At 39.4% G+C, this 27,492-nt stretch overlaps 1 protein-coding gene across 1 annotated transcript in view; it reads left to right on the forward strand.

Moving 5' to 3' along the window:
* LOC117390176 (ryanodine receptor 3-like) overlaps positions 1–26,480 on the forward strand; it is a 109,414-nt gene extending 82,934 nt beyond the window's left edge. The window contains exons 57-106 of the mRNA XM_055231285.1: positions 381–443; positions 596–671; positions 773–896; positions 976–1,091; positions 1,164–1,231; positions 1,308–1,429; positions 1,519–1,568; positions 1,925–1,985; positions 3,542–3,780; positions 4,358–4,439; positions 4,532–4,662; positions 5,003–5,326; positions 6,791–7,031; positions 7,563–7,650; positions 7,733–7,825; positions 8,325–8,339; positions 9,016–9,186; positions 9,266–9,325; positions 9,401–9,535; positions 10,122–10,234; positions 11,404–11,500; positions 12,128–12,237; positions 12,498–12,549; positions 12,619–12,666; positions 12,750–12,849; positions 12,920–12,999; positions 13,080–13,156; positions 13,236–13,309; positions 13,758–13,775; positions 14,230–14,310; positions 14,383–14,471; positions 14,543–14,671; positions 15,051–15,155; positions 15,892–15,973; positions 16,507–17,819; positions 18,693–18,751; positions 18,976–19,150; positions 20,077–20,163; positions 20,269–20,463; positions 20,547–20,677; positions 20,751–20,793; positions 20,882–21,009; positions 21,093–21,153; positions 21,258–21,404; positions 22,353–22,487; positions 23,514–23,670; positions 23,833–23,897; positions 24,691–24,791; positions 25,314–25,365; positions 25,566–26,480. Of these exons, the coding sequence (XP_055087260.1) occupies positions 381–443; positions 596–671; positions 773–896; positions 976–1,091; positions 1,164–1,231; positions 1,308–1,429; positions 1,519–1,568; positions 1,925–1,985; positions 3,542–3,780; positions 4,358–4,439; positions 4,532–4,662; positions 5,003–5,326; positions 6,791–7,031; positions 7,563–7,650; positions 7,733–7,825; positions 8,325–8,339; positions 9,016–9,186; positions 9,266–9,325; positions 9,401–9,535; positions 10,122–10,234; positions 11,404–11,500; positions 12,128–12,237; positions 12,498–12,549; positions 12,619–12,666; positions 12,750–12,849; positions 12,920–12,999; positions 13,080–13,156; positions 13,236–13,309; positions 13,758–13,775; positions 14,230–14,310; positions 14,383–14,471; positions 14,543–14,671; positions 15,051–15,155; positions 15,892–15,973; positions 16,507–17,819; positions 18,693–18,751; positions 18,976–19,150; positions 20,077–20,163; positions 20,269–20,463; positions 20,547–20,677; positions 20,751–20,793; positions 20,882–21,009; positions 21,093–21,153; positions 21,258–21,404; positions 22,353–22,487; positions 23,514–23,670; positions 23,833–23,897; positions 24,691–24,791; positions 25,314–25,365; positions 25,566–25,661 (6,459 nt within the window). The 3' untranslated portion in view covers positions 25,662–26,480. The remainder of the gene's footprint in view (positions 1–380; positions 444–595; positions 672–772; positions 897–975; positions 1,092–1,163; positions 1,232–1,307; positions 1,430–1,518; positions 1,569–1,924; positions 1,986–3,541; positions 3,781–4,357; positions 4,440–4,531; positions 4,663–5,002; positions 5,327–6,790; positions 7,032–7,562; positions 7,651–7,732; positions 7,826–8,324; positions 8,340–9,015; positions 9,187–9,265; positions 9,326–9,400; positions 9,536–10,121; positions 10,235–11,403; positions 11,501–12,127; positions 12,238–12,497; positions 12,550–12,618; positions 12,667–12,749; positions 12,850–12,919; positions 13,000–13,079; positions 13,157–13,235; positions 13,310–13,757; positions 13,776–14,229; positions 14,311–14,382; positions 14,472–14,542; positions 14,672–15,050; positions 15,156–15,891; positions 15,974–16,506; positions 17,820–18,692; positions 18,752–18,975; positions 19,151–20,076; positions 20,164–20,268; positions 20,464–20,546; positions 20,678–20,750; positions 20,794–20,881; positions 21,010–21,092; positions 21,154–21,257; positions 21,405–22,352; positions 22,488–23,513; positions 23,671–23,832; positions 23,898–24,690; positions 24,792–25,313; positions 25,366–25,565) is intronic.
* The last annotated feature ends 1,012 nt before the right edge of the window (positions 26,481–27,492 follow it).

The raw sequence follows: 27,492 nt of genomic DNA on the forward strand, positions 1-27,492 counted from the left end.
CCATTCACCATGTTGCCATACCCTGGCAGAGATTGATACTCTCTGCAAATTTTTAATTAAAATCCCCAAAGTATGTGCTGAATTATGTGTGTTTTAATTTTGCCATTTCAACAGCTTGAGAATAACAACCCATTTTATTAAAATGATTATGCATGTCCTCCTGTTATAAGTAAGACTTTAATCAGCCTTTGATATGAAAAGAAGATAATCTTATCAACCAAATAGCTTTTTCTAAATTGAATTGTTGGGTTGTTGTTATAGAGTACTTTAGTACTTTGTTCAGTTATATACACTTTGTTGTGTGTATGTGTTTTAATGTTAAGTATGGACACTCGACAAGGGCAAAATGTTGTACTAAAAAGGATATTTGTGTATTCCAGGCAAATGGCTTTAACCCAAGTCCCATCGACACCAGTAACGTGATCCTGTCCAGAGAGCTGCAGGTGGGTGCCCAGCATTCATGTGTGCTGTGAGATGATAATGAAATGATCCTTCACTGAATATGAGATGAAACCCTGCATCTTGAATACTAATGGGATGGGCACACTTTCCACTCAAATCGGCACTTTCTCTCCCTTGTCCTTGTTCTTTCAAGGGGATGGTGGAGGTGATGGCCGAGAATTACCATAACATCTGGGCCAAGAAGAAGAAGAGCGACCTTGGAAGCAGAGGTGACTGGCTAATGAAGTCCATCCTGGACAAACAGAGTTAAATACAGGCCACAAACACATACAACTAAAGATTTATTGGCTTTGCTTCTCTGTGGTTAAAGGTGGAGGGACTCACCCACTGCTAGTGCCCTATGACACACTGACCGCCAAAGAAAAGGCCAGAGACAGGGAGAAGGCCCAGGATTTGTTCCGCTTTTTGCAAATCAATGGATATAGCATTACAAGGTGAATGTACCACATGGTCAGTCAGGTAAGGATATGAATACACATTACGTTTATGTCTTTCATGTTTTGTGGTTTACAGAGGTTTGAAAGATTTGGAACATGATTCATCCTCAATGGAGAAGAGGTTTGCTTACAAGTTCCTCAAGAAACTGCTGAAATATGTGGATTCAGCTCAGGATTTCATTGCACATTTAGGTACTATAGCATCACACATTAAAATATGTCTAACTGTAGCAAATATTGCACATCATATTTTCTCAAATGCAGAGGCCATGGCTGCTAGCGGAAAAATGGACCGGTCACCACATGAACAGGAAATCAAGTTTTTTGCCAAAGTAAGTTTTGTTCTAAATACTAAGTAATGAGTATTTTTGAAATTAAAAACACCTCTTAATTGCGCTTTTATTTTAGGTTCTTCTGCCTCTCATTGACCAATACTTCAAGAACCATTCCCTTTACTTCCTGTCATCACCCAGTAAGAACTTAAGCAGCAGTGGGTATGCAACCAACAAAGAGAAGGAGATGGTCACCAGGTCTGCCCCAGTCACTCTTTTACACCAAAAATATTACGAAATGTTGTGAATTCATTGTATGTGTCTGTTTTTATCTTTGTGATTTCCAGCCTGTTTTGTAAACTGGCAGCTCTTGTCAGACACAGGATTTCTCTGTTTGGTAAGATAATTCATTTTAATGGTTGTCAGTTTGAATACCGGTATATTATGTACAGTTATTGTTATTGGTGGATTAAGATAGCATAAATAGCATATGAAAATTCTAAGTAAAATTAAAATTGCACACATAGGGTAGCATAGGGTAATTTACTTTATAGATCAGCTCATTCTATAGTCTTCATGCAGCCAGGTAAGTGCATTGATAAAGATAAGCCCTGGACTTGCACAATTGATTGCTGTCTCCTGTTAAGGTTAATATGTGCCTTTGACCTCAGCGTTCCTCCTGGGACTTATTTGGGATCAGAGCTGCTCTCACTTCCTCCTCCTAATGATGATCTGTGTTTTACTGTGTTGTAGGAAGTGACTCCACCACCATGGTCAGCTGTCTGCACATCCTGGCTCACACGCTGGACACCAGGTCAGCACCACTTTGATGATACGAAACAAACTACAAACTACAACCAATCTATTTCTGAATAATTTGTAATTGCAGTTTTTGACATGTTTTGATAAGATTTTTTTTGCACATTGTACATTTTAAAAACATTCAAATCTGTCAGCTGGACAAAAAGTTGTTTTCTTGCAATGCATCATACGTGGACACAATATTTAGTTGTTTATCATTTTTATTACCTACCTTTGATACATGATTTCAGCATTTGCTAATTGTGACCATTTTATCTTGCCTCCATAGCACTTACTTCTTCAGAAACGATTGTGATGTCTTTTGAATAGTAGTGAAATGTTACGCAAAGCACATAACGATGCATTTAAGCTTTTATTATTGAAAAAGCCATTCGCAGTTTAGTGTTGTAAGGCTCAGATTTATGGCCCAACCTTTTAGCAACATATTTGTTATAGATTTGACTTTAGTAACGCTTATTATATTAATGTCTTATGGGGGTCCCTGACATTAACAAAACAACCATTGGCATTTAAATAAGCAAAACTAATTTGATCGTGCACATGTTGCCCCAGGCCTGTTCTACAAAGACAGGGCTGTTTAGTAATGCAGCGCACATGTGTAATAGTGGGTTGGTTTGTGTTGAGTAGCTCCAGCTGATCCCCACAGACGCTCTCTCCGACTTTCATTTCTCCTTCAAACCATAACACATCGCCCCTTCACAATGGCTCATGTTAGCTCTGTTACAATGTGTGAAGCTCTGAAAATGACTAATTACATTAATGCATTGTGCTGTTTCAGAGTAGCACATTAAACTCTATGCCAAACGGCCAAACTCACCTTGGATTTGAATACGCCTGTAATTTATTAAGTTAATCATTTATGTTTCGGACCGAATGTGGGCAGCTTGATATTCACGTCTCATAATTCATTCAATAAAATATTCTCTGGCTGTGGGATGTGATCGCATATTCAAACGTGTCCTACTGTGGACAAAGTGTGTCGCCTCATGCATTCTGATTCTTGTTCCCTCCTTATTTGGTTATAAGCATCATATACAGTAGCCAAAAATGTACTAAAAAATATTAGTAGTTAGAAGTGGCTACCTGTACTCAATGAACTTTTTGGTGAACATACTACAAGAGCTGTAGTCGTAGTTCTAGGTTGACCAAGGCTAAAGAGAGAAAAGATTTCAACTAAATGATTGTACGACTACAGCCCCACATAATACTCAAGTACTAGGCAAATGTTAGGATGTAACATTTTCTTTATATCTTTGAGTTATTGCAATGTGACAGACAAAACAAAATCATAACTGAAAGTGTGGAGCTATGTTCAGTGTCATCCTAAAGCAATTAGCTCTGATAGATACTAGGAGGAGGAGAAAGATTTATTAAAACTCAAAATAAAACAAATATATATATATATATATATATATATATATATATATATATATATATATATATATATATATATATATATATATATATATATATTACTCAAGTAAAAGTGTATAGTATTAGTATAATGTCTTAAAATGTCTTTCTCATGCCCCTCTTTCCCCTCTCCAGGACAGTGATGAAGTCTGGCTCGGAGCACGTCAGATCAGGGCTCAGGACGTTCTTTGAAAATGCAGCGGAGGACCTAGAGAAGACCTTTGAGAATCTGAAGCTGGGGAAGTTTACACACTCTCGCTCACAGATGAAAGGCGTGTCACAGAATATTAACTACACCACTGTGGCCCTGCTGCCCATCCTCACAGCTCTGTTTGAACACATCACTCAGCATCACTTTGGAGTCGACCTGCTCTGTGAGTCTGACACATTAGCAACCACCATGAAACAAATGTGATGAAACAAGATGAAAAAAGCAGTTACATGTCAGCCTTGTTGTCTTTTATGATGAAAATGATTTAATTTATCCTTTTTAGTTTGTTTCTGTAGTAACTTAAAGGTGCACTGCGTAAATTTTCTGGTTGCAAGCACGCCACATGCTTGTCTACTTGGAGATGCTATTGCTTTGCCTGGAATATTCCATATTTTGGCATTTAACATATCTAGCATTCATTTCATTACAGGCCATTCTATTACTCTAATAAACTTTGAAGAACATGCATTTTTACAGTGAACATGGCCGCCACTTTAAAGTGGCGGCCATGTTCACTTTTAAAGTCATACTCTGGAACATTCTAGGTAAAACACAAACATATCCATGGAGAAAAGCAGGCAGTGTAACCTTAATTAAAAAAAACAAAACAAAAACAAATTAATCAGTTGTTTGCGATTCATCAGAAATATGCCTAAATGCGACTGGACAGATTTTATAAAATAAGATTAGATTAGGACCTAATCTAATCTGGATAAACATTGTTAATTGTCTGTTCTAAGTGGATGACGTCCAGGCCTCCTGCTATCGAATTCTGACCAGCCTCTTTGCGCTGGGCACAGGAAAAAACATCTACGTGGAGAGGTATCCTTGTCATTGATAATAAATGGTAAAAAAATATTAATAGCTGGTTATTGTAGCCCTCACTCGCTCCCTCCTTTGTCTGTGTCCCTCAGACAGCTGCCAGCTCTGGGGCAGTGTCTGGCCACTCTGGCTGGAGCTATGCCTGTGGCGTTTCTGGAGCCGCGACTCAACATGTACAACCCCTGTTCTGTGTTCAATACCAAGAATCACAGAGATCGTGCCAGTAAGTAATTGAAAAAAATCTGTTGTTTTATGTTTTAGACTAGCACTAAATCATAATATGTCTTTTTGCATAAATGACAAATAATGGCATAAAAACAAATCATTTAAAATTTATAAGAGAATACTTTAATTGTCCATCATGAACAAAGACCTTTAGATATATACCAAGTCTGAATCATCAATCAATTCTTAATAAACTATTGATTGTTTATGCACTAGGTCTTTGTTCATGCTTTATTAAGGCTAAATAAGTTGTAGTTCTTATAAAATGGTACCTAATTATGTCTAATTATCACTGTACAAGTCTGTGAAAAAAATTGAAGCTTGTTCCCTTGTTTCAGTGCTTGGAATTGCAGACACAGTTGAAAACGTCTGTCCCGGGATGCCTCGATTAGAAGGTCTGATGAAGGACATAAACGACATGGCAGAGTCTGGGGCGCGGTACACAGAGATGCCTCATGTGATCGAGGTGGTCCTGCCCATGCTGTGTAACTACCTGTCCTACTGGTGGGAAAGGGGCCCTGAGAACCAAGGGCCCAGTGGAGCCAGTATCTGCTGCACCACAGTCACATCAGAGCACCTCAGCCTCATCCTGGGGAACATCCTGAAGATTCTCAACAACAACCTGGGCATCGATGAGGCCTCCTGGATGAAGAGGATCGCAGGTGCGGCCAAATTAGTGCCGTAGTTGAATGAAATAACATTAGCAATTTGGGATGTCACAATACCTTTAGTGTTACAATTATTAAAAGAAGAAAACATCGCAATTTTGACCAAAACAGTGATATTTTCTCTCATTCTCTTTATGAAATCCAACCATAGATAGTATATATAAATGGACATAGTTAACCTGCTAGCCTCTGCATTCCAAATAGGAAGTCGGAATTCCAAATATGGAACTGGGCTCCAAATTCGCCCCTATAGCTGCTCACCTCGACGAGCTTCAATTGACTGGAGTCGAATGCTATGGGTGACGGCACACTCACTTCGTCCAGTTCTTTATACAGTCTATAATTCCAACATTATAAATGATTAAGTTGTGGCTAAAAGTTAATATTATATAAACAACCTTCACATTTAAGTTGGCTTTTTGCTTATTACATTTATATAGCATTTTTTGGTTCCTCTTCATGATTATCAATTAACCAAACAATCTTGACATCCCTAGTGAAGATAAAAACATATTATTACACTGATATATGACACATACTATAAATAAATTGCCAATTCTAGCATCTGTTTTCATTTATAATAACAACTACCTGCTTATTAATCCTTACCTCTCCTTAGTAAAACTTAACAGTGTCTGTTTCTTTTGGTTAGTTTTATAATTGAAAAACCCTGTGGTGAAAACAAATTACTCCAGTTTTTCAATTACTCTATTTATTACCAGCAGGCTCATTGCTTTTCCTATGAAGTGGCACTGCTTAATGTTGTTTTAAAATGACAAAACAACTTACTGATCCATGCGGTGCAGTTCATATAGATAATGAATGCTTTTATGTTCTGAATTTGATTGCGTCTGCAGAACTAAACCAATTTTATATCTGCATTTAAGATCACAACTAATGGACTAACATTATCTTTTAGTACAAGCTGTTAAAGGGCCCATATGACACAATTTTCTGATCTATGTTATAATGTTTCCTCATCACAAACATACCTGGTGTTGTGTTTTGTTTTATTGACACATGTATAACATACAAACCCTGAATATTTAGGAGTTCTTCTCTCAAAATGCATTGTTCCCCCTTGTGACGGAATGCTCCACTGTGTTCTTAAATTCCATACACCTTCACTAAAATCATTTGGATGATTTTAGCCCAAGGGTTGTCTGTCTCTGTTGAACTAAAGGTAAAAGGAGCTGTTAGCTTTAAAAATACCACTATATGTCATCACAAGGTGGAGCAGAGCATGCTGAACTTTGGAGATGTAGACAGGCTAATAATAAAGAGTTACTCAAACATGTCTGAACGAAACAAGACACAACTCCAGGTATGTTTTGATGAGGTAACAACATTATAACATGGCTTAAAACTCACAAGAGTCAGTTTTGTGTAATATAGAAGCTTTAAGTACAACATATTCTATTTATAAACAGTAACATCGTGGTTTTATATTTTTTGCAGTGTACGTGCAGCCGATCATCAGTAAAGCTCGGGCAGACCTGCTCAAGAGCCACTTCCTGCCCACGCTGGAGAAGCTGAAGAAGAAGACGGTGAAGGTGGTGATGGAGGAAGAGCTTCTGAAGGCCGACTGTAAGGGAGACACGCAGGAGGCAGAGCTACTCATCCTAGACGAGTTTGCAGTGCTGTGCCGGGATTTGTATGCCTTCTACCCCATGCTGATACGCTACGTGGACAATAACAGGTTAGACCATGCTCACTGTAGGATGATGAAGGGATTCTTTGATTTATTATTATTATTTATTTATTTATGAAGGTAAGATATGTGATACTGTGGTTCTTGAAACTGCTAGTGGTAATCATGAATCATTTAAATGTGTTGGAACATCAGTGTGAAAAGGCATCAGGTGTAAAATCTAAAATCAATGCTTTTCTTGAAATTGCTTTTAGCTGTTTCTAAGCTTCAATCACACAAAAAAATAAAAATAAAAATAAACATATATATATATATATATATATATATATATATATATATATGTGGAGACAGCTCAGTGGTTAGTGTTGGTCCCCCAGGTCGGAGGATCAAGTCCCGCTCGGACCAAGTTCTGTCGTTGTGTCCTTAGGCAAGACACTTTACCCACATTACCTAGTATGAAAGTGATGTAAAAGGTTGTTACTGTAAATATTTCGAGTACATTTTTTCCCCAGTATGTACATCTACATATTTATAACATACACATGTAAGTAAAATCAAGTGTTTTGTTTTTTCCTGCAGGTCCAGGTGGCTAAAGGAACCGGATGCCGACTCCAATGAGCTCTTCAAAATGGTAGCAGAAATATTTATTCTCTGGTGCAAGTCACATGTAAGTCACATCAAAAGTCATCATATGTTCACAAAAGTACTAAATTTCTTTACACATTGTTCCGCTAATGTTTTCTTTTTAGAATTTCAAAAGAGAGGAGCAGAACTTTGTGGTGCAGAATGAGATCAACAACCTGTCTTTTTTAACTGGAGATAGTAAATCCAAAATGGCTAAGGTGGGTTTTATTATTATATGTTTGGAGCTTTGCAGTACAACTTCAGAAAGCATAATCACAACATTTGACTAACAGGGAAAGATACTGTTAACATTTTATGCCATGTTAACACAATGTATTTGCTTACATGTGCTCGTATGTTAACAGGTAAAATGCATTAAATAAGCTAGGGGGACTACTTGTAATCATGCACAAACATGTTACCAATAAAAAAAAAAAAATCAATACAAATTTTTAAAAAATATAAAACTTTTTGTGCATGTGTGTGCATGTATTTACACTTCCCACAAAACTAACATTCATACTCCTTAGGGATCACTTAAGTTCTGAATTGCCCTTTCTTGTCTTGCCTGATTAAGCTGTTTCCAGGCAAACAAATGTGTTCCACTACAGTGCACTTCTGAGTGAGGATCGTGCGCCTGCCCCCATTAACTGCCCTCTCATCCTTTCTCCTCTGTCTGCCTCTCTCTCTCCTCTCTCTGTCTCTATCTTTGAACAGTCCTTTAAGGAAAAGGTAGAGTGATGCAGTGCATGTGCTCTTTACACGCCAGCTTATTGGCTTACAGCTGTGGTCACCAAGCAGAGAAGCCAATAGCCTGTGCCCGCTGTGCTCTGTAGTCTAGTTTTATGTTGTCTTATTCTCATGGTCTTTGCTCCATTTATCAAAGTCTGTGACATAGTTGCTTTGGTCATTTCTCATCGCCTTAAGGAAAAATCCAGTATGCTACATTGGTTTAGAAATCATGTGTTTTTATGCCATGGATGAGATTGTACTTGATAGTGTTCTCTGTGTTGTAGTTACCTCAAGTTGTGTTGTTTGTTTAGATCATATGTACTGTCTGTCTATAAGTGTTGATTAGTGTTTGTATTGAGTCCTGTATTTAAATGTATGTAAATGGTGCAAACTAATGTCATCATAAGGTAACACCTGTTCTAGTTCAATGTGCTTACAGCTAAGCATAATGCGTTTGGGCATCTGGCTTTAATTCATTTACATAAAACAAAACTAAATGAATTCAGTATGTTTTAAATACGAACTTTGAATATATTGCATTTTAATTCTGATCAATTTGAACTAAGACCTTGCTGTCTGTAATTTATTCAGTTATGGTTTTAGCTTAGTAAGTATTTTTCAGTTTGGAAAAGAAAGAAATAGTTGGGCAAATGTCAATATAGAGTTTGTGTTCCAGTCTGGAGGGCAAGACCAGGAGAGGAAGCACAAGAAGCGGCGTGGGGAGTTCTACTCCATCCAGACGTCCCTCATTGTAGCTGCTCTGAAGAAGATGCTGCCTATTGGTCTGAACATGTGCACCCCAGGAGACCAAGAGCTCATCTCTTTAGCCAAGACACGCTACTCACTGGTTAGGATCTTTTTTCATGAAAACTCAAATATACTTTCAATCTCTGAAGGGCTTGACTTGTAGCTATTGTCTTCAACAGAAAGACACAGATGAAGAAGTGAAGGACCACATTCATCAGAATCTACACCTCAGAGAAAAGGTAATGGAAAGGTTTTGAGTAAAGACAGTTATTGTAGGCTACATTACTGCTGTTTGTGACTAAATGTTTGTTCAGTCAGAGGATCCAGCCGTGAGGTGGCAGTTAAATCTGTACAAGGACATTCTCACCAGGACCGAGGGCCCTCCAGACCCTGACAGAGTGGTGGACCGCATCCAGAGGATCTCAGCTGCTGTCTTTAACCTGGAGCAGGTCTGACCTCACACCTAAAACACACACTGTGGGCTACAAGGGCTGAGTCATTAGCTCTCCTTTTCACAATATGTGGCTTCTGTTCTGGTACAAGGTAATATGCAGTGGAGTGTGTTTGTCCTTTTTGTGTGTTTCTATGAAATTAAAATATATTAGTATTTCAAATGAGACATAATATGCAAAATCAACTTTTGTAAGCTTTTAATCACATCATAACAAATGTAGCTGTATAAGATGTATTTTTATTGATTTGTGTATGTTATCCTGCACTGTTCCACACTCATCTCCACTCACTATGTTGTACTTGATTGTGAAAAGCTTTAAAAAAAAAAAAAAAATACATTAAAAATGTTATGATGAAATGCCATTACAAAGAGACAGGGCCAGCAGCAGAGAATCAGTCCTGCAGTTTTGAAGTGAATGGACATGTTTCTCTTATTAAGTAAAGTTTTATATCAATATTGTGTTTTACACTGAACAAAATGTATAATGATGATCGATGATAGTTTATTACTAAATTTGTGCTTGGCACTATAAGACACATTATTACAATTACTCTCATTATTTTATTTACTTTTTTTCCAAGGTGGAGCAGCCTTTGCGGTCCAAAAAGTGTGTATGGCAGAAGTTGCTTTCCAAGCAGAGAAAGAGAGCAGTGGTTGCCTGTTTTCGCATGGCACCTCTTTACAACCTACCAAGGTACCACCATCACATTTTTACATCCGAAGATCTTTGGTTGTAATGCTGTGCTGACTAATAAGCTATGGCAGAGATGATTCCTAACACAAGAGCTCCTATATTACGTTAGTAGGTTCTGACCCTGCATTAATCCAAGTCGTCCCTCTCCCCATGTATAGGACAAATGTCTGGCCTGCAGCTGTTATCAAGGAGTAGAAAAAAGAGACACCAGTAATTTCATGGCCCACTGCTCAGTAACTCAATCACAGAGCCACACAGAGGCGCACAGAGCTACAGTAGGGAGGAAAACAATTACGAGGGTCCAACCTGGAGCTGGCTATTCCCAATATGGCCCGCCTGCCTGCTCACAGCACGGCCTTTTTATTCACAGTTACTGACAGTGAAGTATGACATGGCATTAATAATTATAAGTCTGTGTTTTCAGTGGTGTATGGTGCTGAAATGTTTGGCTCTTTCTTTTTTCAAACAGGTGTGATTTTTTTTTGTCAACTTTGTGTTCCTGAACAATTACATTATGCTGTACTTGATTCTTCTCAGGCACATAATTAACAATTACTTCCTGAAAGCCTACCAATATAAGTGGCTGGACAGGTTGCATGGGAACTCAGACTATGACTGTCTGCTCTCCATGCTTACGGTAACAATCTACAGAACCATAGCTCTTCACATGTGGACTGTTAACCCCTGCTTCCTCTCCCAATACCCTTCACTTTTATGCAGCATTTAGATGTTTCCATTGGAATGGTCTGTATCCATATAAACCAATTAGGCATAAGATTATTATCTAAAATGCATTGGTCTAGCAAACAGGAGCCATACCACAGATCAGTCAAGTTAATTTTAGTTTTAACCCACCATTGTGTGAGTTTATGGGGTTAGATTTGGCAGGTGGTTGTTTTGCCATAATGTTATGCCTAATATTATGCCTGATTGATTAGTGTAAAATCCAACACGATGATGTAACAAAAATGTTGCCAAGTGACGGTTTGTTATCAAAACTGTGCTCATGTTAATAATTTGCCTCTTGTAAGACTAAATCTCTATTAACCTTCCTTTTCTAAGCTGTTGAATTTGCCTGTTCTCTGTACTAACACATTCATTCTGCCTTAAGGAGTCCTGTACTCTTTGCTTCCCTCCTGTCTAACCCAGCTGTCACCCTCCCTTTCCAGGCATCGCTCTATTAACCTCTTCCTGTTGGCCTATCAGAGAATATGGATAGAGACAGAGGAGTACTCTTTTGAGGAGAAGCTAGTGCAGGACCTTGCAGTAAGTACTCGGCAGTGCCGCAGGGGGCTCGAGTGTCGTGTCCATTATCACATCCAGTGTGCACCTCTGGGTCACACCCAGGCTTCATACTGTGTGTCTCTCCCAGCCCTTCATTTATAGCCGCCTGACATAAGAGGTGATGTCAGAGCCCACTATAAACTGTATCCTGTATGCGCCAGTGTATTAACGGCAGCAAAGCATCCAAGTACGATGCTTTGGCAAATCACCTTTAATGCTGTCTCTTTGCATTTTTGCATTTTGTAGAAGTTTCTTAACAGCTACAAGTATTACTCTTTACATATGTTCCTCTTACTTTACTGTTATTTTGAGTAGAGGCTGGCCAAATTTCTTTTAGCATTTTTTTTATCCAATTTAGTAGATAGACTGGTTGGAACCAAGAGCATAGAGTTTAATTGTAGTATGCACTGGTCTGTTGTTCATTATTGCCTTTCATAAAACTCCAAAATCGTGGCTTCACCACCCATGTGAGTCTCTGCATCTCTCAGCATTTGTGACCATAACCTTGCATTGTGTTTGCATGATATTTATGTACCTACGGCCCCCTAACAAGGTAAGCGTTTCAAATATTAGTATCATTTCAAGTCCTGACACTGTGACTTTATGCAGAAAATCCAGCTCAAAGTGGAAGAGGAGGAAGAGGAGGAAGAGAGGAGACAGCCCGACCCTCTTCATCAGCTCATTCTGCATTTCAGCCACAATGCCCTGACCGAGCGCAGGTACCACACACACATACACAGACGCGCACACACGTACACACACTGGAGCACCTGGCACTGCTCTGCTCCATCTGCGCACCTCAATGGTTTTGGCCAGTCACTGCAATAATAAATGGATGCTTTATGCTAAATTACACCGTACAGTTTTATAGTACAAGAGAAATACCAGCAGCTCTACTGCTACATGTGCGTACTTTAAAAGGATTGCAGCTAATTATTTCCACTTCTGCAGTTTTGAATATTTGTCATTCTTTTGGCAGCTCATTGGAGGAGGACCCCTTGTATATTGCTTATGCAGATATGATGGCAAAGGTAATTCAGTTTGTATGTGATAAAGTGCCTATGTTAAGATCAGCTCAAGCCCTTTGTTTTCACCTTCAGAGTTGCGCTGAAGGGGAGGAGGAGGAGGACAAAGAGAAAACGTTTGAGGTGATATTGATTTCTCACAGATATTTGATTTTCTACCTGGTGGTATGATTCAGAAAGTATGAGGTTGTTTTGTGGCATCGCAGGAAAAGGAAATGGAAAAACAGAAGATGCTGTACCAGCAAGCCAGACTGCACGACCGAGGAGCAGCAGAGATGGTGCTCCAAATGATTAGTGCCAGCAAAGGTAACAGTGCAATTTGTCCAATCTCATGAGAATCATTATTTTCAACTGTGTTTATATTTGTGATGCCCAGGTCGTCTTGGTCCCATGGTTACGTTCACTCTCAAACTCGGAATCTCAATCCTAAATGGAGGAAACATTTTGGTGCAGATGGTAATAGTGATTTAATTAAACTGTAAATTATTTTATTATCTATGAATGCCTTCTTAATATTGTTGTCTGTTTCAATGCAGAAAATGCTGACTTATCTAAAGGAAAAAAGAGATGTAGGCTTCTTCAAAAGCCTGTCTGGACTCATGATGTCATGCAGGTAAAATGGGAATATTATTATTTGCTTTTCAGCACATTTAATTATGGCATAAATATTGAAACAGTCTTTATCTCACTAGTGTCTTGGACTTGAATGCATTTGAAAGACAAAACAAAGCTGAAGGTTTGGGAATGGTAACAGAAGAAGGGTCGAGTGAGTAAAAAGGGTCCAAGTGCAAACTTACTCCAGAACATTAAATAAAACTCAAAATTTGCAAATCTCAAAATGATAAGCTTTAAAATAAGAAAACCGTTCTGTATCTTGTGGCTATGTTCAGTGTCATTTTTGCCATTATCACATTAGTCTGTGCTACTGTATGTCTGAGTCCTGTGTGTGCTTTTTGTAATAGAAACATCAATATACAAATGACTTATGGGCTACATACAGTATACAACTATGCTTCTGTCTCATTGTCACCTCACCAGTCCAGGCTTAAGTACTATTTACAGATGTTTATCAGTGTATGTACAATAAATATGTGTATTTATCTCGTCCCAACATTCCCTCCTGTTCCTAATGAATATCAATGTTTCTCCTTTGCTTATGTCTGCTATTTTTGTTTGTTTTCTTCTGGTCACGTTTTTTATCCCATCGGTCGCAGTCAACGTGAGTGAGCGGGGTAAATACATAGTTAAGATTCTACTCATCCCTATGCTCTGCTGACATCCTGATTGCTCTCTTCGTCTCCCAGCCCTCTCATTTCCTTCTAACGCGCCCTCCTGCATTTTCTGAATGCAACATTTTGATCTTGAAACTGAAAGATCACATGCATGCTCTTCCTACAAGTGTCCATTTTTTGGTCAGGTGCCCTGAAGTGACTCCTAGTTCCTACTTTCTTGGTGCTTGTGGTTATTGTGAGACATATTCTGTTCTTGTTTATACTAACCAAAGATAGACACAAACATTAAAAAGAGTGAGGTTTTGCTGGTTTATTTTTTCCTATGATGCATTGTACTGTCTCTGTATGCAGCTAGACAGCAGCTTATGGATTGGGAAGCATTGCAAGCTATAATGCCTGTATGACATTTTGGCCTAAGCCTTAAAGGTCAACTAATGCCATCTTTGGTTTCCAGGCTCCAAAGTGCTTCAGAATGACGAGTTTACAAAGGATCTTTTCAGATTCCTGCAGCTTCTTTGTGAGGGCCACAACAATGGTAGGTCCATAAATATGGAGTATTGAATGCACAGTTTTGTCAGTGTTGTTGAAAAATCATTCTTGCTTTCAGACTTCCAGAATTTCCTAAGGACTCAGACAGGCAACACAACAACTGTGAACATCATTATCAGTACTGTGGACTACCTCCTAAGACTTCAGGTTTGCATTTCTGAAATGAGTTGGGACGACTCAAATGTGAATATTGAACTATCTTTTATTTGTTGTTACAGGAGTCAATCAGTGACTTCTACTGGTACTACTCTGGTAAAGAGATCATTGATGAGGCAGGCCAGAGGAACTTCTCAAAAGCTCTCTCAGTGGCTAAACAGGTCTTCAACTCTTTGACTGAGTACATACAGGTGGAGTATCCCATAGCAACATGAGAAATCAACCAATTAAAGTGTTAAATGGGGTGACAGTGGCTCAGTGGTTAGAGTGTTGGTCCCCCAACCCGAAGGTCGGAGGATCGAGTCCCGCTCCCGCTGTCGTTGTGTCCTTAGGCAAGACACTTCACCCACATTGCCTAGTATGAAAGTGGTGTGTGCGCGAATGATAGGTGGTGGTCGGAAGTCAGTCTGCCCCAGGGCAGCTGTGGCTACAGTAGTAGCTTACCATCACCAAGTGTGGAAATTAATGAATAATGACTATAGTGTTGCGCTTTGAGAGGCTTTGAAAAAGCGCATTACAAGTGTAAGCCATTATTATTATTAAAAAACTGTTATTGTCCACTGTGTTTAGGGCCCATGCATAGGAAACCAGCAGAGTTTGGCTCATAGCAGGCTCTGGGATGCTGTGGTTGGCTTTTTACATGTTTTTGCAAACATGCAGATGAAGTTGTCACAGGTAAGAACTGCTAAGTAATCTTTTTATTACAAAACAACATTGTTGTAATTCACACAATGTATTCAGTGTTTATAATCCTGTCATAGGTAACTTATAGAATGTAGTAAAGTGGTTCCAAAATGCATTTTAGGGCTGATAGTGCAATATGAATATAAATATATAATAATATAAAATAAATGTGTTATACTGTCACACCATTAATGAATTTGCTGTAGCTAATCCAAATACTGTTGGTATAGTTTCAGCCACAAACAGTAGAGATTTTGATTGTATTGCCAGTAGAGGGCACCAAAGTCTCAAGTATAACTCCAGCTGACAGCAGCACCACTACACTGGTCCATGATAAATGGGGCTTTCCTGGTGTAGCCCTATAGTAGATAAATCCTCACCTTATGCTTTGTCTTGACCCAGGGCTCAGTGTGACAGTGTAGTTGGTGTGAAGGAGAGTGCAGGTTGAACTGTTTGAATTTAGCCCATCAGAATCCAACTCAGACTGATCATATGCTGCATACAGATTCCACAAGCACAGAACAACCCTGCCATCTGCTCCCAGCCCGTAGAATAGCATTAACCCTGGTGATGATGGATGGCTGTAAGGTACAAGGGCCCGCAGGGCCTCACTGGGACAACACAGGCCCCACAACTCGTTGCAGCCCCAGTTTCCTCACACGCATCTCACTGTGGTTATATAGTTATATAGTCACTCATGCTTCCCTTTTCTTTGTGTCTCCAACAGGACTCCAGTCAAATTGAGTTACTGAAGGAGCTGTTGGACCTACAGCAGGACATGGTTGTCATGATGCTCTCGCTGCTTGAAGGTTCCCCCTTAGAAGCTTATTAAGACACATCATGTGCCCCACACTGTCAGCACTTTACATTGACGTATTATGTCCCATGGAATGATGTTCCTCAAGAGCTTATTAGAGATGATTGAGCGATGATTAGATAATTGCTAGAAATGGCTTCTTTAATAGCTTAGTCTGGATTGAGCTACATAGCCATTGTTATTGTAGGCTGTGTCTGCAGCTGTCAGGCTCCGCTGTCAGAGAGGCAGACACTACAAATCTATGGACTAAACAGTTTGTGTTAAATGTTATTAGTATAATAAAAAAATAAAGCATATCTGTATTAAAAGGAAAAACAAACATATTTTAAATTATATATGGGCATTAAATAGGGCAGTGTAGCAGCTTCTGTACTGACTTTGAAAACTTTGTCTACTAACAAAGTGTCACAATTTAAAATTCATATTAACTGACCCCTTTTAGACACATTTTTTATGCAAACACTAGAAATATAGTAAAAAAAACAACATACGATTAGGTCTGTAAAGGTTTACTTTTCTCCTCAGGAAACGTTGTGAATGGAACTATTGGCAAACAGATGGTGGACACTTTGGTGGAGTCGTCTAGTAATGTGGAGATGATTCTGAAATTCTTCGACATGTTCCTCAAGTTGAAAGACTTAACCACATCCGACAGCTTCAGAGAGTATGACCACGAGGGCAAGGGGGTCATCTCCAAGAAGGACTTCCAGAAGTCCATGGAGAACCAGAAACAATACTCACAGTCTGAGATCGAGTTCCTCCTGTCATGTGCCGAGGCTGATGAGAATGACATGTTCAACTATGAGCAGTTTGTGGAACGGTTTCACGAGCCCGCCAAGGACATCGGCTTCAATGTGGTTGTGCTGTTAACCAACCTCTCCGAGCACATGCCCCACGACGCTCGCTTAGCCACCTTTTTAGACCTGGCTGAAAGCGTGCTCAGTTACTTTGAGCCCTTCCTTGGTCGTATTGAGATCATGGGTGGTGCAAAGCGTATTGAGCGGGTTTATTTTGTCATCAGCGAATCCAGCCGGACCCAGTGGGAGAAACCTCAAGTCAAAGAATCCAAGAGACAGTTTATATTTGACGTTGTGAATGAGGGGGGAGAAAGTGAGAAGATGGAACTTTTTGTTAATTTCTGTGAAGACACTATTTTTGAGATGCAGTTGGCTTCCAAGATTTCGGAATCTGAGCCGGTGGAACGTGCAGAAGACGATGAGGATGATGACCAGAGTGTAGCAGAGAACCAGGAGGAGGAAGAAGAGGAGAGGGAGATGCTGGAGTCATTGTCCGCTTTCACAGTTGCTTGTATCTCCATGAGGAAAAACCTATGCCATTTCAGACAGATGCTAACATTCAAAAGCATGAGACGCCAATACAGGAAGTTCAGAAAAATGAGCATTCGTGAGTTAGTACGTGGATTCTTCTCTTTCTTCTGGATGATCATTACAGGCTTATTCCACTTTGTTTACAGCCTCATATGGGGCTTTTTCCATATCCTGTGGACTACTTTATTCGGTGGCGGCCTTGTCGAAGGAGCTAAAAACATGAAGGTCACAGACATTTTGGGGAACATGCCGGACCCCACTCAGTTTGGTATCCATGGCGACGTGCTGGAGACGGAGAAGATGGAGGCGTGCGAGGCAGCTGCTTTGGCAGAGATGGGTCAGATGGCTCAGGGGGAAGCGGGAGAGGCTGACCTGATGGCCGAGCTGTTAAATATCCAGCCCAAAAAGGAGGGCAAGCATGGGGCGGAGCCAGGGCTGGGGGACGTGTCCGAGGTGGTGGTTGGAGATGCGCCCTCCATCGCTGCTGCCGTCAAACAGAAGAAAGCAGAGGTTAGTAGGAAGAGGAGTACACTGTGTAGTAATGTGGGTCACAAACTTTTCTGGTGGAGGAAAAGCCATAAGCTTACTGATTACTGGTGGGTGTGTGTGTGTATAAATATGGAGCTTTAGTTTATGCAACCATTTTGTACTTAAGATTCACCAATCTTCACTACTGTAACCATGCCCCAATTTTTAACATCCTACAAAAGTGAATGAGTAGACCATTATCCATGCATTTGTCTCCAGTAGGTTAGACTGATGCAACAGCGTGCTCTCTGGCCTCTCTTAAGACAGCTGCAGTACATTCAGAATGCTGCTCGGGTCCTGACTAGAACTAGGAAGTACGAGCACATAAGTCCTGTGCTCGTGTCTCTGCACTGGGTCCTGTGGCTCAGAGAATAGACTTTAAAGCAGCTCCGCTTGTGAACAAGTCTCTCCATGGCCTAGCACCAAAGTACATCTCCCACATGTTAGTGCCACATGAACCATCTCACACTCTGAGGACTTCAGGGACCGGCCTCCTGCTGGTGCCCAGAGTCAGGACTAAACATGGGGAATCAGCGTTTCAGTTTTATGCAGCTAAAACCTGGAACAGTCTTCCTGAAGATGTAAGACAGGCCTCTACTTTGACAATGTTTAAATCCAGGCTCGAAACGGTTCTGCTTAGCTGTGCATATGACTGAAAGGTTTTAATCAGCACTCTTCTTTTTTAATGTTAATTTTATGATGCTTATTTATGTTTTAATTTGTTTCTATTTTGATTTTAATGTCTTTCTTATTCTAAAGCATTGTAAAGCACTTATTTACTGTGTGTACAGATTGTACTATACAAATAAACTTGCCATTATCATGAGTAATAATTTTATCAATTTTGCATTTCAGATGGCTGCAAAGAAAAAAGCAGTAAATTCAGACCATAAATCTGATTCAGAGAAAGGAGAGTAAGTGATTTCACAATTCTATTCTATTCTTTCTATCGTCTCTTTTCATTATGTTTTTGATAGAAGGTACTTGGGCATTAGTAAATTTGATTTACTAGTACTAGTGTGTAGAAATGCTTTTTTTGGTGGTTTGATCCCAAAGTACACTTAATTATGTTTGTATTTTCCTGGAGGCTGTATACAAATGTTTGTTAAATCAGACTGGACTGAATTGTCCGTTTTAGTTCAGAAGATGGTGAAAAGAAGGACTACGACAAGGCGAGAGATGAGGCGCCTCCACAGTCTCCACCAGAGGAGAAGAAAGCCCCCAAGAAGAGACTGGGCCCCAGGAAGGAGCCACCAGAGGCTTTCATGGCCAGCTTCTTCGCCGGACTGGAAATCTATCAGACCAAGACTCTGGTTAGTTAGTAGTCTGTACTCTTGTATTGAGAAAATCTTATACAATATAGTTAAGTGCAACTGATCTAATATCTCTTTGGGGGTTCTCCTCTGGTTTTACACGTGTATCAGCGCTGTAATAGGCACATGTTTGTAATGTTCTGATATCTGTGCGTTTGATAAATGCTGTTTGGCCACAGACTGCTGAATAAAGGTACTATTGAAACAGATAATTGGAGTACATATATTATATTGGGCCAGCAAAGCATTTTTAGGACAAACGACTGTAAGGCACTACACTGGCCTTGGGAGAGAAGAAGAATGTTGAATTGTGAACCTGTGAAGCAGGTTAAGTATTTTGTAAAATAATTAAAATGACAAACAGAGAAAAAAAGTGGCACATGAAAAAATCGACTTAAGTAAAAGTATGAATGTACCCATTTAAAAATTGTAAAAAAGTAAAAATATTTTGCCCATATTTTCAGATAATGATAATGAAGCGTGATAATGTAGTGGTTCTGATAAAGATTTGTGCTGCAAAAGAAACAATTGAATTGATATTTTTTTCCTAGCTGTTTTTCTTTGTATATTTTGTTTGCTGAAACTACAAAGCCCTTAGGCTTTTCAGCAGGTCTCAGCAGGTCTCAGACCTTTTACTTTTGAGTCCAGTTCAAAACTGAAGTGGAGTAGAAAGTACAAATACCTGCTTTCAAATGTAGTAAAGTAAAAGTAAAAAGAATCCACTTTAAAATCTACTTAAGTACAGATACCTAAAATGTACAGTACTACTTTTACTTCATTACGTTCCACCACTGCTTAACACTGACCCATTTTTCATTCTTATCTAACAGTTTTGCTTTTGTTACTCAAAGGCTTTACCTTCTACTGTTGAACACCCATGCTTTCCATCAACACTAATTATAACAGTAATTAAATTTGTTTTTCAGAATTACCTGGCTCGAAACTTCTACAACCTCCGCTTCTTGGCACTTTTTGTGGCATTTGCAATAAACTTCATTCTTCTCTTCTACAAAGTAAGCTCACATATTAACTCACTACCCACTGTCTAGTTCCACAATAATCGCTCAAACATAAAATATAAGTAAACTATGTAAAGAATGGCCTTAAATGTTGTGAAGGTGACTGGAGACTACTCTGATGATGAAGACCCCTGGACCCACCGAGGTCGAAGTAGTGAGGAGGAAGAGGAGGGAGCACTTGAATACTTCGTCTTACAGGAGAGCACTGGATACATGGCACCCACGCTACGCTGTTTGGCCATACTGCACACCATCATATCCTTCTTGTGTGTGCTTGGCTACTACTACCTCAAGGTAATTCACCCCACAACACAATTATGCTCGGTTAATGTCCACTACATGTAGATCATATTGAGATGGATGGCTGTTTCTTCAAGGTGCCTCTAGTTGTTTTCAAACGCGAGAAGGAGATAGCAAGGAAGCTGGAGTTTGCCGGGCTTTACATCACGGAGCAGCCCTCAGACGATGACATAAAAGGACAATGGGACAGGCTGGTCATCAATACTCCGTGAGTCATCCAAAGTTGTAAGTTAATCCTATGCAAATGTACTCACCACTAATTACTGTGTATTCCTTATCAGCTCTTTCCCCAACAACTACTGGGATAAATTTGTCAAGCGCAAAGTAAGTGGCTTATGTGATTCCGCTGTAATCTTTTAGTCATACACAGCCAATATGATGAATATTTATGTATTTATATGGTGTATAATAGGTGATTAAAAAGTATGGGGATCTATATGGAGCAGAGAGGATTGCAGAACTGCTGGGCTTGGACAAAAGTGCGCTGGACTTCAACCCCACAGAGGAAGCAGTTGCCAAAGAGGCCTCTTTGGTGTCATGGTGATAAATATAGCAGAATATCATTTTATTTTGTTGGTGAAATAAGGGTCAAACTGAAAGTATGATTCTTGTTTTTCTCTAAGGCTAAGTTCAATCGATACAAAATACCATGTTTGGAAAATGGGAGTGGTGTTTACAGACAATGTAAGTTTGAGACGTGATTGATGGCAGATTTAATGCATGGGTGGTTAACTAGGGTATTACATAGATTTCTATTGAATATCTTCTCTCTGTTGTTTTGTTTTTAGTCCTTCCTGTATTTAGTGTGGTACACCACCATGTCTATTCTGGGCCACTACAACAACTTCTTCTTCGCTGCTCATCTCCTGGACATCGCTATGGGATTCAAGACACTTCGCACCATTCTATCCTCAGTCACACACAATGGCAAACAGGTAAGGTAATGCTTTATTACCAGTAGGGGGCACTAGAGAGTTAATGGCAGTGGTTATAAAGCCAACCATTGTATTCTATACAATGGTTATGGATTATATATTTAAAACACACACACATTTTTGTGTCTATAAAATTTGTATAATCAAGTAAAGAATGGTTAACTTTTTGCTTCTCCAAATTAGCATCTTTTGTTTTGTACTGACAGCCCATCTTCACAGTCTTCACTTTTACTTTTATACCAAAGTGTGGACAAGAACAGTGTGCGTCTCAAATCCCATTTCCAACCATTGTTTTAATTTTTCTGAAGTAAGCTTTTTATGTAAAACACAGAAGCTATATTTAATTTGTTTTAATTTAAGTTTGTTTACATAATTACCTCTTAATTACTTTGTTTAAAAAAAATACACACACAAATGATTCAAACAGAATTCTTTTGCACTTCTGTTCTGTGGAATTTGAGGTCAAATGTTCATCTCCCAATCTTTGGTCAATGAGCTTCCTCTGTATTTCTCATGTTTCCCAGGCCAAAGGTGCCAATCAAAACTGTTATGTCACCTCAATCTCTCCAGAGGTGAAAATCCAGTAGAATTGCCATGCCAGAAGGACTCCGACTGCCCCCTCCTCCGCTCCCCCCTCTGTACAGCCTGTGGGCAGATCAATCACCCTGTCAATCTCCCTCTGCAGCCTCCAGCGTTGTAGCTCTGAGCTTAACAAATAAATTACATGAATGTGGGCTGTGGCTGTCTTTTTGTCGTGCCGAGATAACAAAAGCTGTTTGCATGTACTCCATAAATACACAAGTACTGTTCCTATTGCTAAAAGAGATTTCCCATGATGCTCAGCGGTTTTAAATGGAAACGGCACAAGTGACAGCTCCATATTTCTGCTCGAGTGAGTTAAACAAATCAGAGGAAATGTAATGAGTTTTTTAATGTGTGTTTGTGTAGCTGGTTCTGACTGTGGGGCTGCTCGCAGTGGTGGTCTATCTCTACACTGTGGTGGCCTTCAACTTCTTCAGGAAGTTTTACAACAAGAGCGCAGACGATGACGAGCCCGACATGAAGTGTGATGACATGATGACGGTAACCAGCAGCTATTCCCTTAATAATGAAAGATTCAGCATATAGTATATATATGCATTAAATATGTATAGCTAATTTAAACGGCTAACAGTCAAGGGGTTTCATCACCTAATGGAAATAAAGATCTCAGGGGGAAGCCTTTGCCCGGAATCACATACTGATTGCATACATCTAGAAACAGCATTTTCTTATTTATTCAACCCAGAACTAGGCTAGCAGGTTAACAAGCTGTTTCAGGCAGTGGAAATGTCTGTTGTCCAGATGACTACCTTTCAAATCTTTGCCATCATTTAATTATTTATTTGTTGTTTATTTATTTATTTATTTACTTTGCTTTGCTTCAAAGGGGTGACAGAAATAATATTCTTCAACTTATTTTTAAAGCGCACTTTCCCGTGCAAATTACTGGAACTGCCACAAGCACTCAATACACTGTGCTACAGATTCGGTCCTAAATAATAAAAAAAGATAATTGCTTTAAATGGCTAAAGAATCCTGGTTTTATATTTGTACTATTTAGCGCTGTGGTTTATTCTTCAAATGTGCTCGATGGAACTTTTCTAGTGAAGGGCTCACTACCCCCTTGTCTCCATGGGAATGTTTTGGCCTGGAATGTTCCAAAGTATGGCATTGTTAAACTGTATGTTTCTCCATATAAGCAAGCAGGTGATAGTACCAGGCCAAGTTACAAGTCAGATCTATGGAAAGGCAACCCCACTCACTTTGAATGTTTAGTATTTTGAACAATAAAACACCTGTAATTGAATTATGAATATGATTGAATAGAATATATATATATATATATATATATATATATATATATATATATATATATATATATATATATATATATATATATATATATATATATATATATATATATATAAAATACCATACTTGTGGAATCAAGCAATAAAATCTCCATGGAGACAAGCAGGTGACATCCTCCCTATACAGTGTAACAGTGCACTATCTTAGGCAGGAAAATGCGCACAGGCCTTTAATCTTTTCCACTTGTTTCCCTAGTGCTACCTGTTCCACATGTACGTGGGTGTGCGAGCTGGAGGGGGCATCGGGGACGAGATCGAGGACCCGGCTGGAGACCCCTATGAGCTCTACCGCATCCTCTTCGACATCACCTTCTTCTTCTTTGTCATTGTCATCCTGCTGGCCATCATCCAAGGTGAGCTCTGACCTGCAGCTAGTGGCCCCAGAGAAAAGCAGGTCTCAAACATTCCCGTCAGCTCCAAGGGTCACTGTAGCTCCATCTACAATGTGTTATTATTAGCCGAGGGTGGATAATACTCACTGCTCACTGTGCTACACGTGCTCTGTGTGACTGCAGGTTTGATCATCGATGCCTTTGGAGAGCTCAGAGACCAGCAGGAGCAAGTCAAAGAGGATATGGAGGTGAGAATAGAAATCTTGTTCCAACAATAGTCTTTCAGTGTCACAACTTTTTGTTGTTTTATATGCCTGTGTGAAATGTCTTTTCCAATGCAGTCTTGTCATACTAATCACTACATCTCTCAACACTATATTAAGAATTTGAATAGCTTAAGACTGATGTACCATACTTTATACATTCCCAAGTTTCCTCTGTTATGACACCTTGTTTTTCTCTCCGTACAGCATACTCCATCAGAAGGAATAGCTCCCTACAGTGCACTCTTAGGCAAACTAAATTATTCATTAATTTTAACAATGCAGCTCTTATAATTAATTTAAAACTGACAGTTAGAACAATGACTAGAAAGACAACACTGATCTGTATTGTTCAAATATGTGTGCTGTGTCTTATTTTAGAAGATATTTAAGAACAGTCCCTCCTAACTGGCAGCTATAATAAGTAAAAATATTATGTGAATGTGCTGTACCACAGTATAAACCTTTAAATATCTTATGCTATTATGTCCAATATGTGCTGTATTGTGTTATTAACCTTTTGTTAGCACACCGAACAACTTGCCATTGCGTTACAATATATCCATCCATACCTCCATTTTTTCCACTTATCCGGGGCAGGGCCACGAGGGCAGCAGTCTAAGCAGGGACTCACATGCTTCCCTCACCCCAGACACTTCCTTCAGTCCCTCCAATAGGACCTCAAGGTGTTTCCAGACCAGCCGAGAGCCAATATATATTGGAATCAAATCTAAATATAAATGTGAGAATAATTATACTGTTTGTTTTCTGTCCTCAGACCAAATGCTTTATCTGTGGCATTGGTAATGACTACTTTGACACGACACCTCATGGTTTCGAGACCCACACCTTACAAGAGCACAATCTGGCCAACTACCTGTAAGTACCCCACTACTTGCAGTACTTCAGTCAATACAGCTCCATGACTCCAGCTCCTGTGATTGAGGACACAGTCACTAATGGCCCCAGTGATCTAGATTACTGGATCCCTTTTCCAGGTTTTTTCCCATCACACACCAGATGCAGACCAGCCGCTGCTGTCTAATGCCCATGTCAATAGAGCGTTTCAGTCCATTTGCGCTCACAGTCAAGGCAGCAGCAGCAGCGACCTCATTATGTAGCTTCATTACTACTTAATGCCATGAACTTTATTGGGAAATGCGTAGATGATAGCTTGCCTTCATACAGGGTGATTGGGCGCGCCGAGATGCCACACTGAGATAGAGCAGAGCGTTGCCATTTACGATTGAATTCAGCGAACAACAGGTGATTTGAAGAAAGTGGCACATTGTTGAGTCAGAGATTTGGAAGCCATCTATTAACACAAACTCTGACATTTCTTGTGATATTGCTGCCTGGTGACATTTTTGGCCTAATCTGATGTGCTTGTTTTTTATAAAGGTTTTTCCTGATGTACCTCATCAACAAGGATGAGACAGAGCACACTGGCCAGGTGCAGTATTGTACACCACTAATGACCTTTTTAACACAAAAGGGGTTTGAATGAACTACTTAATGATTAGCTGCACTCTGGGGTTAGAAAAACCAAAGGTTACCAGTGTTTTTACTGCTACTTGCTAAGAAATGGATTTCAGCAAATGGAAGTAGATCTGGGAGTGGATTTTATTATTTCATATTCATTTAACTCCACAGGAATCCTACGTGTGGAAGATGTACCAGGAGCGATGTTGGGACTTCTTCCCAGCTGGAGACTGCTTCAGAAAACAATACGAAGATCTGCTCGGATAGCATCTTTCTTATGTCTGATCTAAACAGACTGCATTTAAAAGCAGGCCTACAGCTGCTGGACACCCGTCACAAGTGAGACTCCACTGTAACCTCAAAGTGCAGTGCTCTTGTCAGACATTTTGGGTTACCTACTTTGGAAGATTTATGTGACAAGCCTGATGTCTTTTACCTCACACAACCCTAAATCATTGCACAATTATTTTTTATTACATTTATTATTTCTTCTTTTTGGAGGAAGTCGGGTTATGTGAAGTACAGGGCCACACACTTGTCTTCTTATGCACAAGAATCTATTTGAGAATGTTGAATCTATTTGAGACTTATGCCAAATGAGTACAGTGAACTTATGTGCGCAATGCGTATTAGAGACCGTTCTTGTTCAGTTTGTGTTGTGATGTTGCATTTTGAGAAGTCTTAGAATGAAATGGTAACAGGTATGTCGTGTTGTGTAGAATGAGAAATGCCTATTTATCATCAAGTGCCTTACAGTACTGTATCTACATTACAATGGAGCTATGCAAACTGTCCTCTCTCTTGTATGTACGTACAGTCTTTTCTGGAGCGGTAAAGCGTAGCCGTCAATAGTTTGTTGGCTGATTTTTTTCTAACCTGGAAGAACAAAATTGGTTTGGTTTAATTTCTTTGCCGAATGCAGCATCGTTGAGACAAAAAACTATAGATTCCAGCGAAAGGAATTTGCTAAATACCTTCAAACAAGAACAAAAACAAAATTGCTATTGTATGGCCATTTGTATGTAGTAGCTTTGCTGACCTGTGCATTTCTTTTGATGGGAAAATAAAGAAACCAGTGCTAGAAAAGTTTGCATTGAGTGTCTCCTTATTCAGGTGGCTGATCAGGTTGTGGGGACAGTCCTTGCCCTGATGCATGATGGGACTTTTGGCTGTTTCCTGTGGCGGGGCCTGTCAGCTCACATCTCATCAGCACACCTCAGGCACCACACAGGGCCACAGTCTGCCGCTGTGAGCTGCACTCCTCACCGCAATAACAGGACATGTTCTACAAACTCTTTTAATCACTCACTCCTGTGAAAACCAAGTCTCTCTTTTGGGCACTTTAGGTTCTTGGAATAGGTTTATACATATGTTTCAGGGTGATGAAAACGAAGCACCACAGCCATAGAAATGAATAATTCAAAACAAAATATTTTGAATGGCCAAAAGTCTTAAAAATGTTTTCTATTAAGAGAAACCTTAAATCCATTAATAAAGGAGCAATAACTGTCAAGAAAACAAAACAATCTAATGTCTGCCTGACTTTATCAGACTAACAAACCTAATCTGTTTTTGGAAACGTCCGTGTCATTTTGATACTTATAATAGTAACACTATTTTGTTAACATTCAGCTAATTTGCATATGTGTGTGATCAGTGTGATGTTAATTTGTATTTATTCTGCCCTTATTAACGGCTTGTTCTGCATAACCTTATTATGCTGCAAATTAGACATTTACTAACGATTTCCTATCAACAAACCCCTTATTAGAATGATGTTTTTGTACATTAATTATGATCCTAATAGGCTTTTGGTAATGAGGTGCTGTTAAGGGCCAGTACCACAAGAAAATGTTTTACTTATTTAAGTTGAATCTTATGTAAGAAGTTTATATGAAAGTGTTAGCAATGTGTAATTAGTAGCAGAAAAATCCAGAATGAGATATTATTAAGAGCCAAATTCGAACATAATCAATATAGAAACACTTCCAATTATGCAAATTAGCAAGTGAAATGTTAATGTAAATGTACTCTAAAATAAAGAAATGTTGTAAAAATGTGCACATGAATTTGCGCAAATAGTAATAAATCTAAGAAT

This window comes from Periophthalmus magnuspinnatus, chromosome 22, assembly GCF_009829125.3.
Source record: "Periophthalmus magnuspinnatus isolate fPerMag1 chromosome 22, fPerMag1.2.pri, whole genome shotgun sequence".
Lineage (NCBI taxonomy): Eukaryota > Metazoa > Chordata > Actinopteri > Gobiiformes > Gobiidae > Periophthalmus > Periophthalmus magnuspinnatus.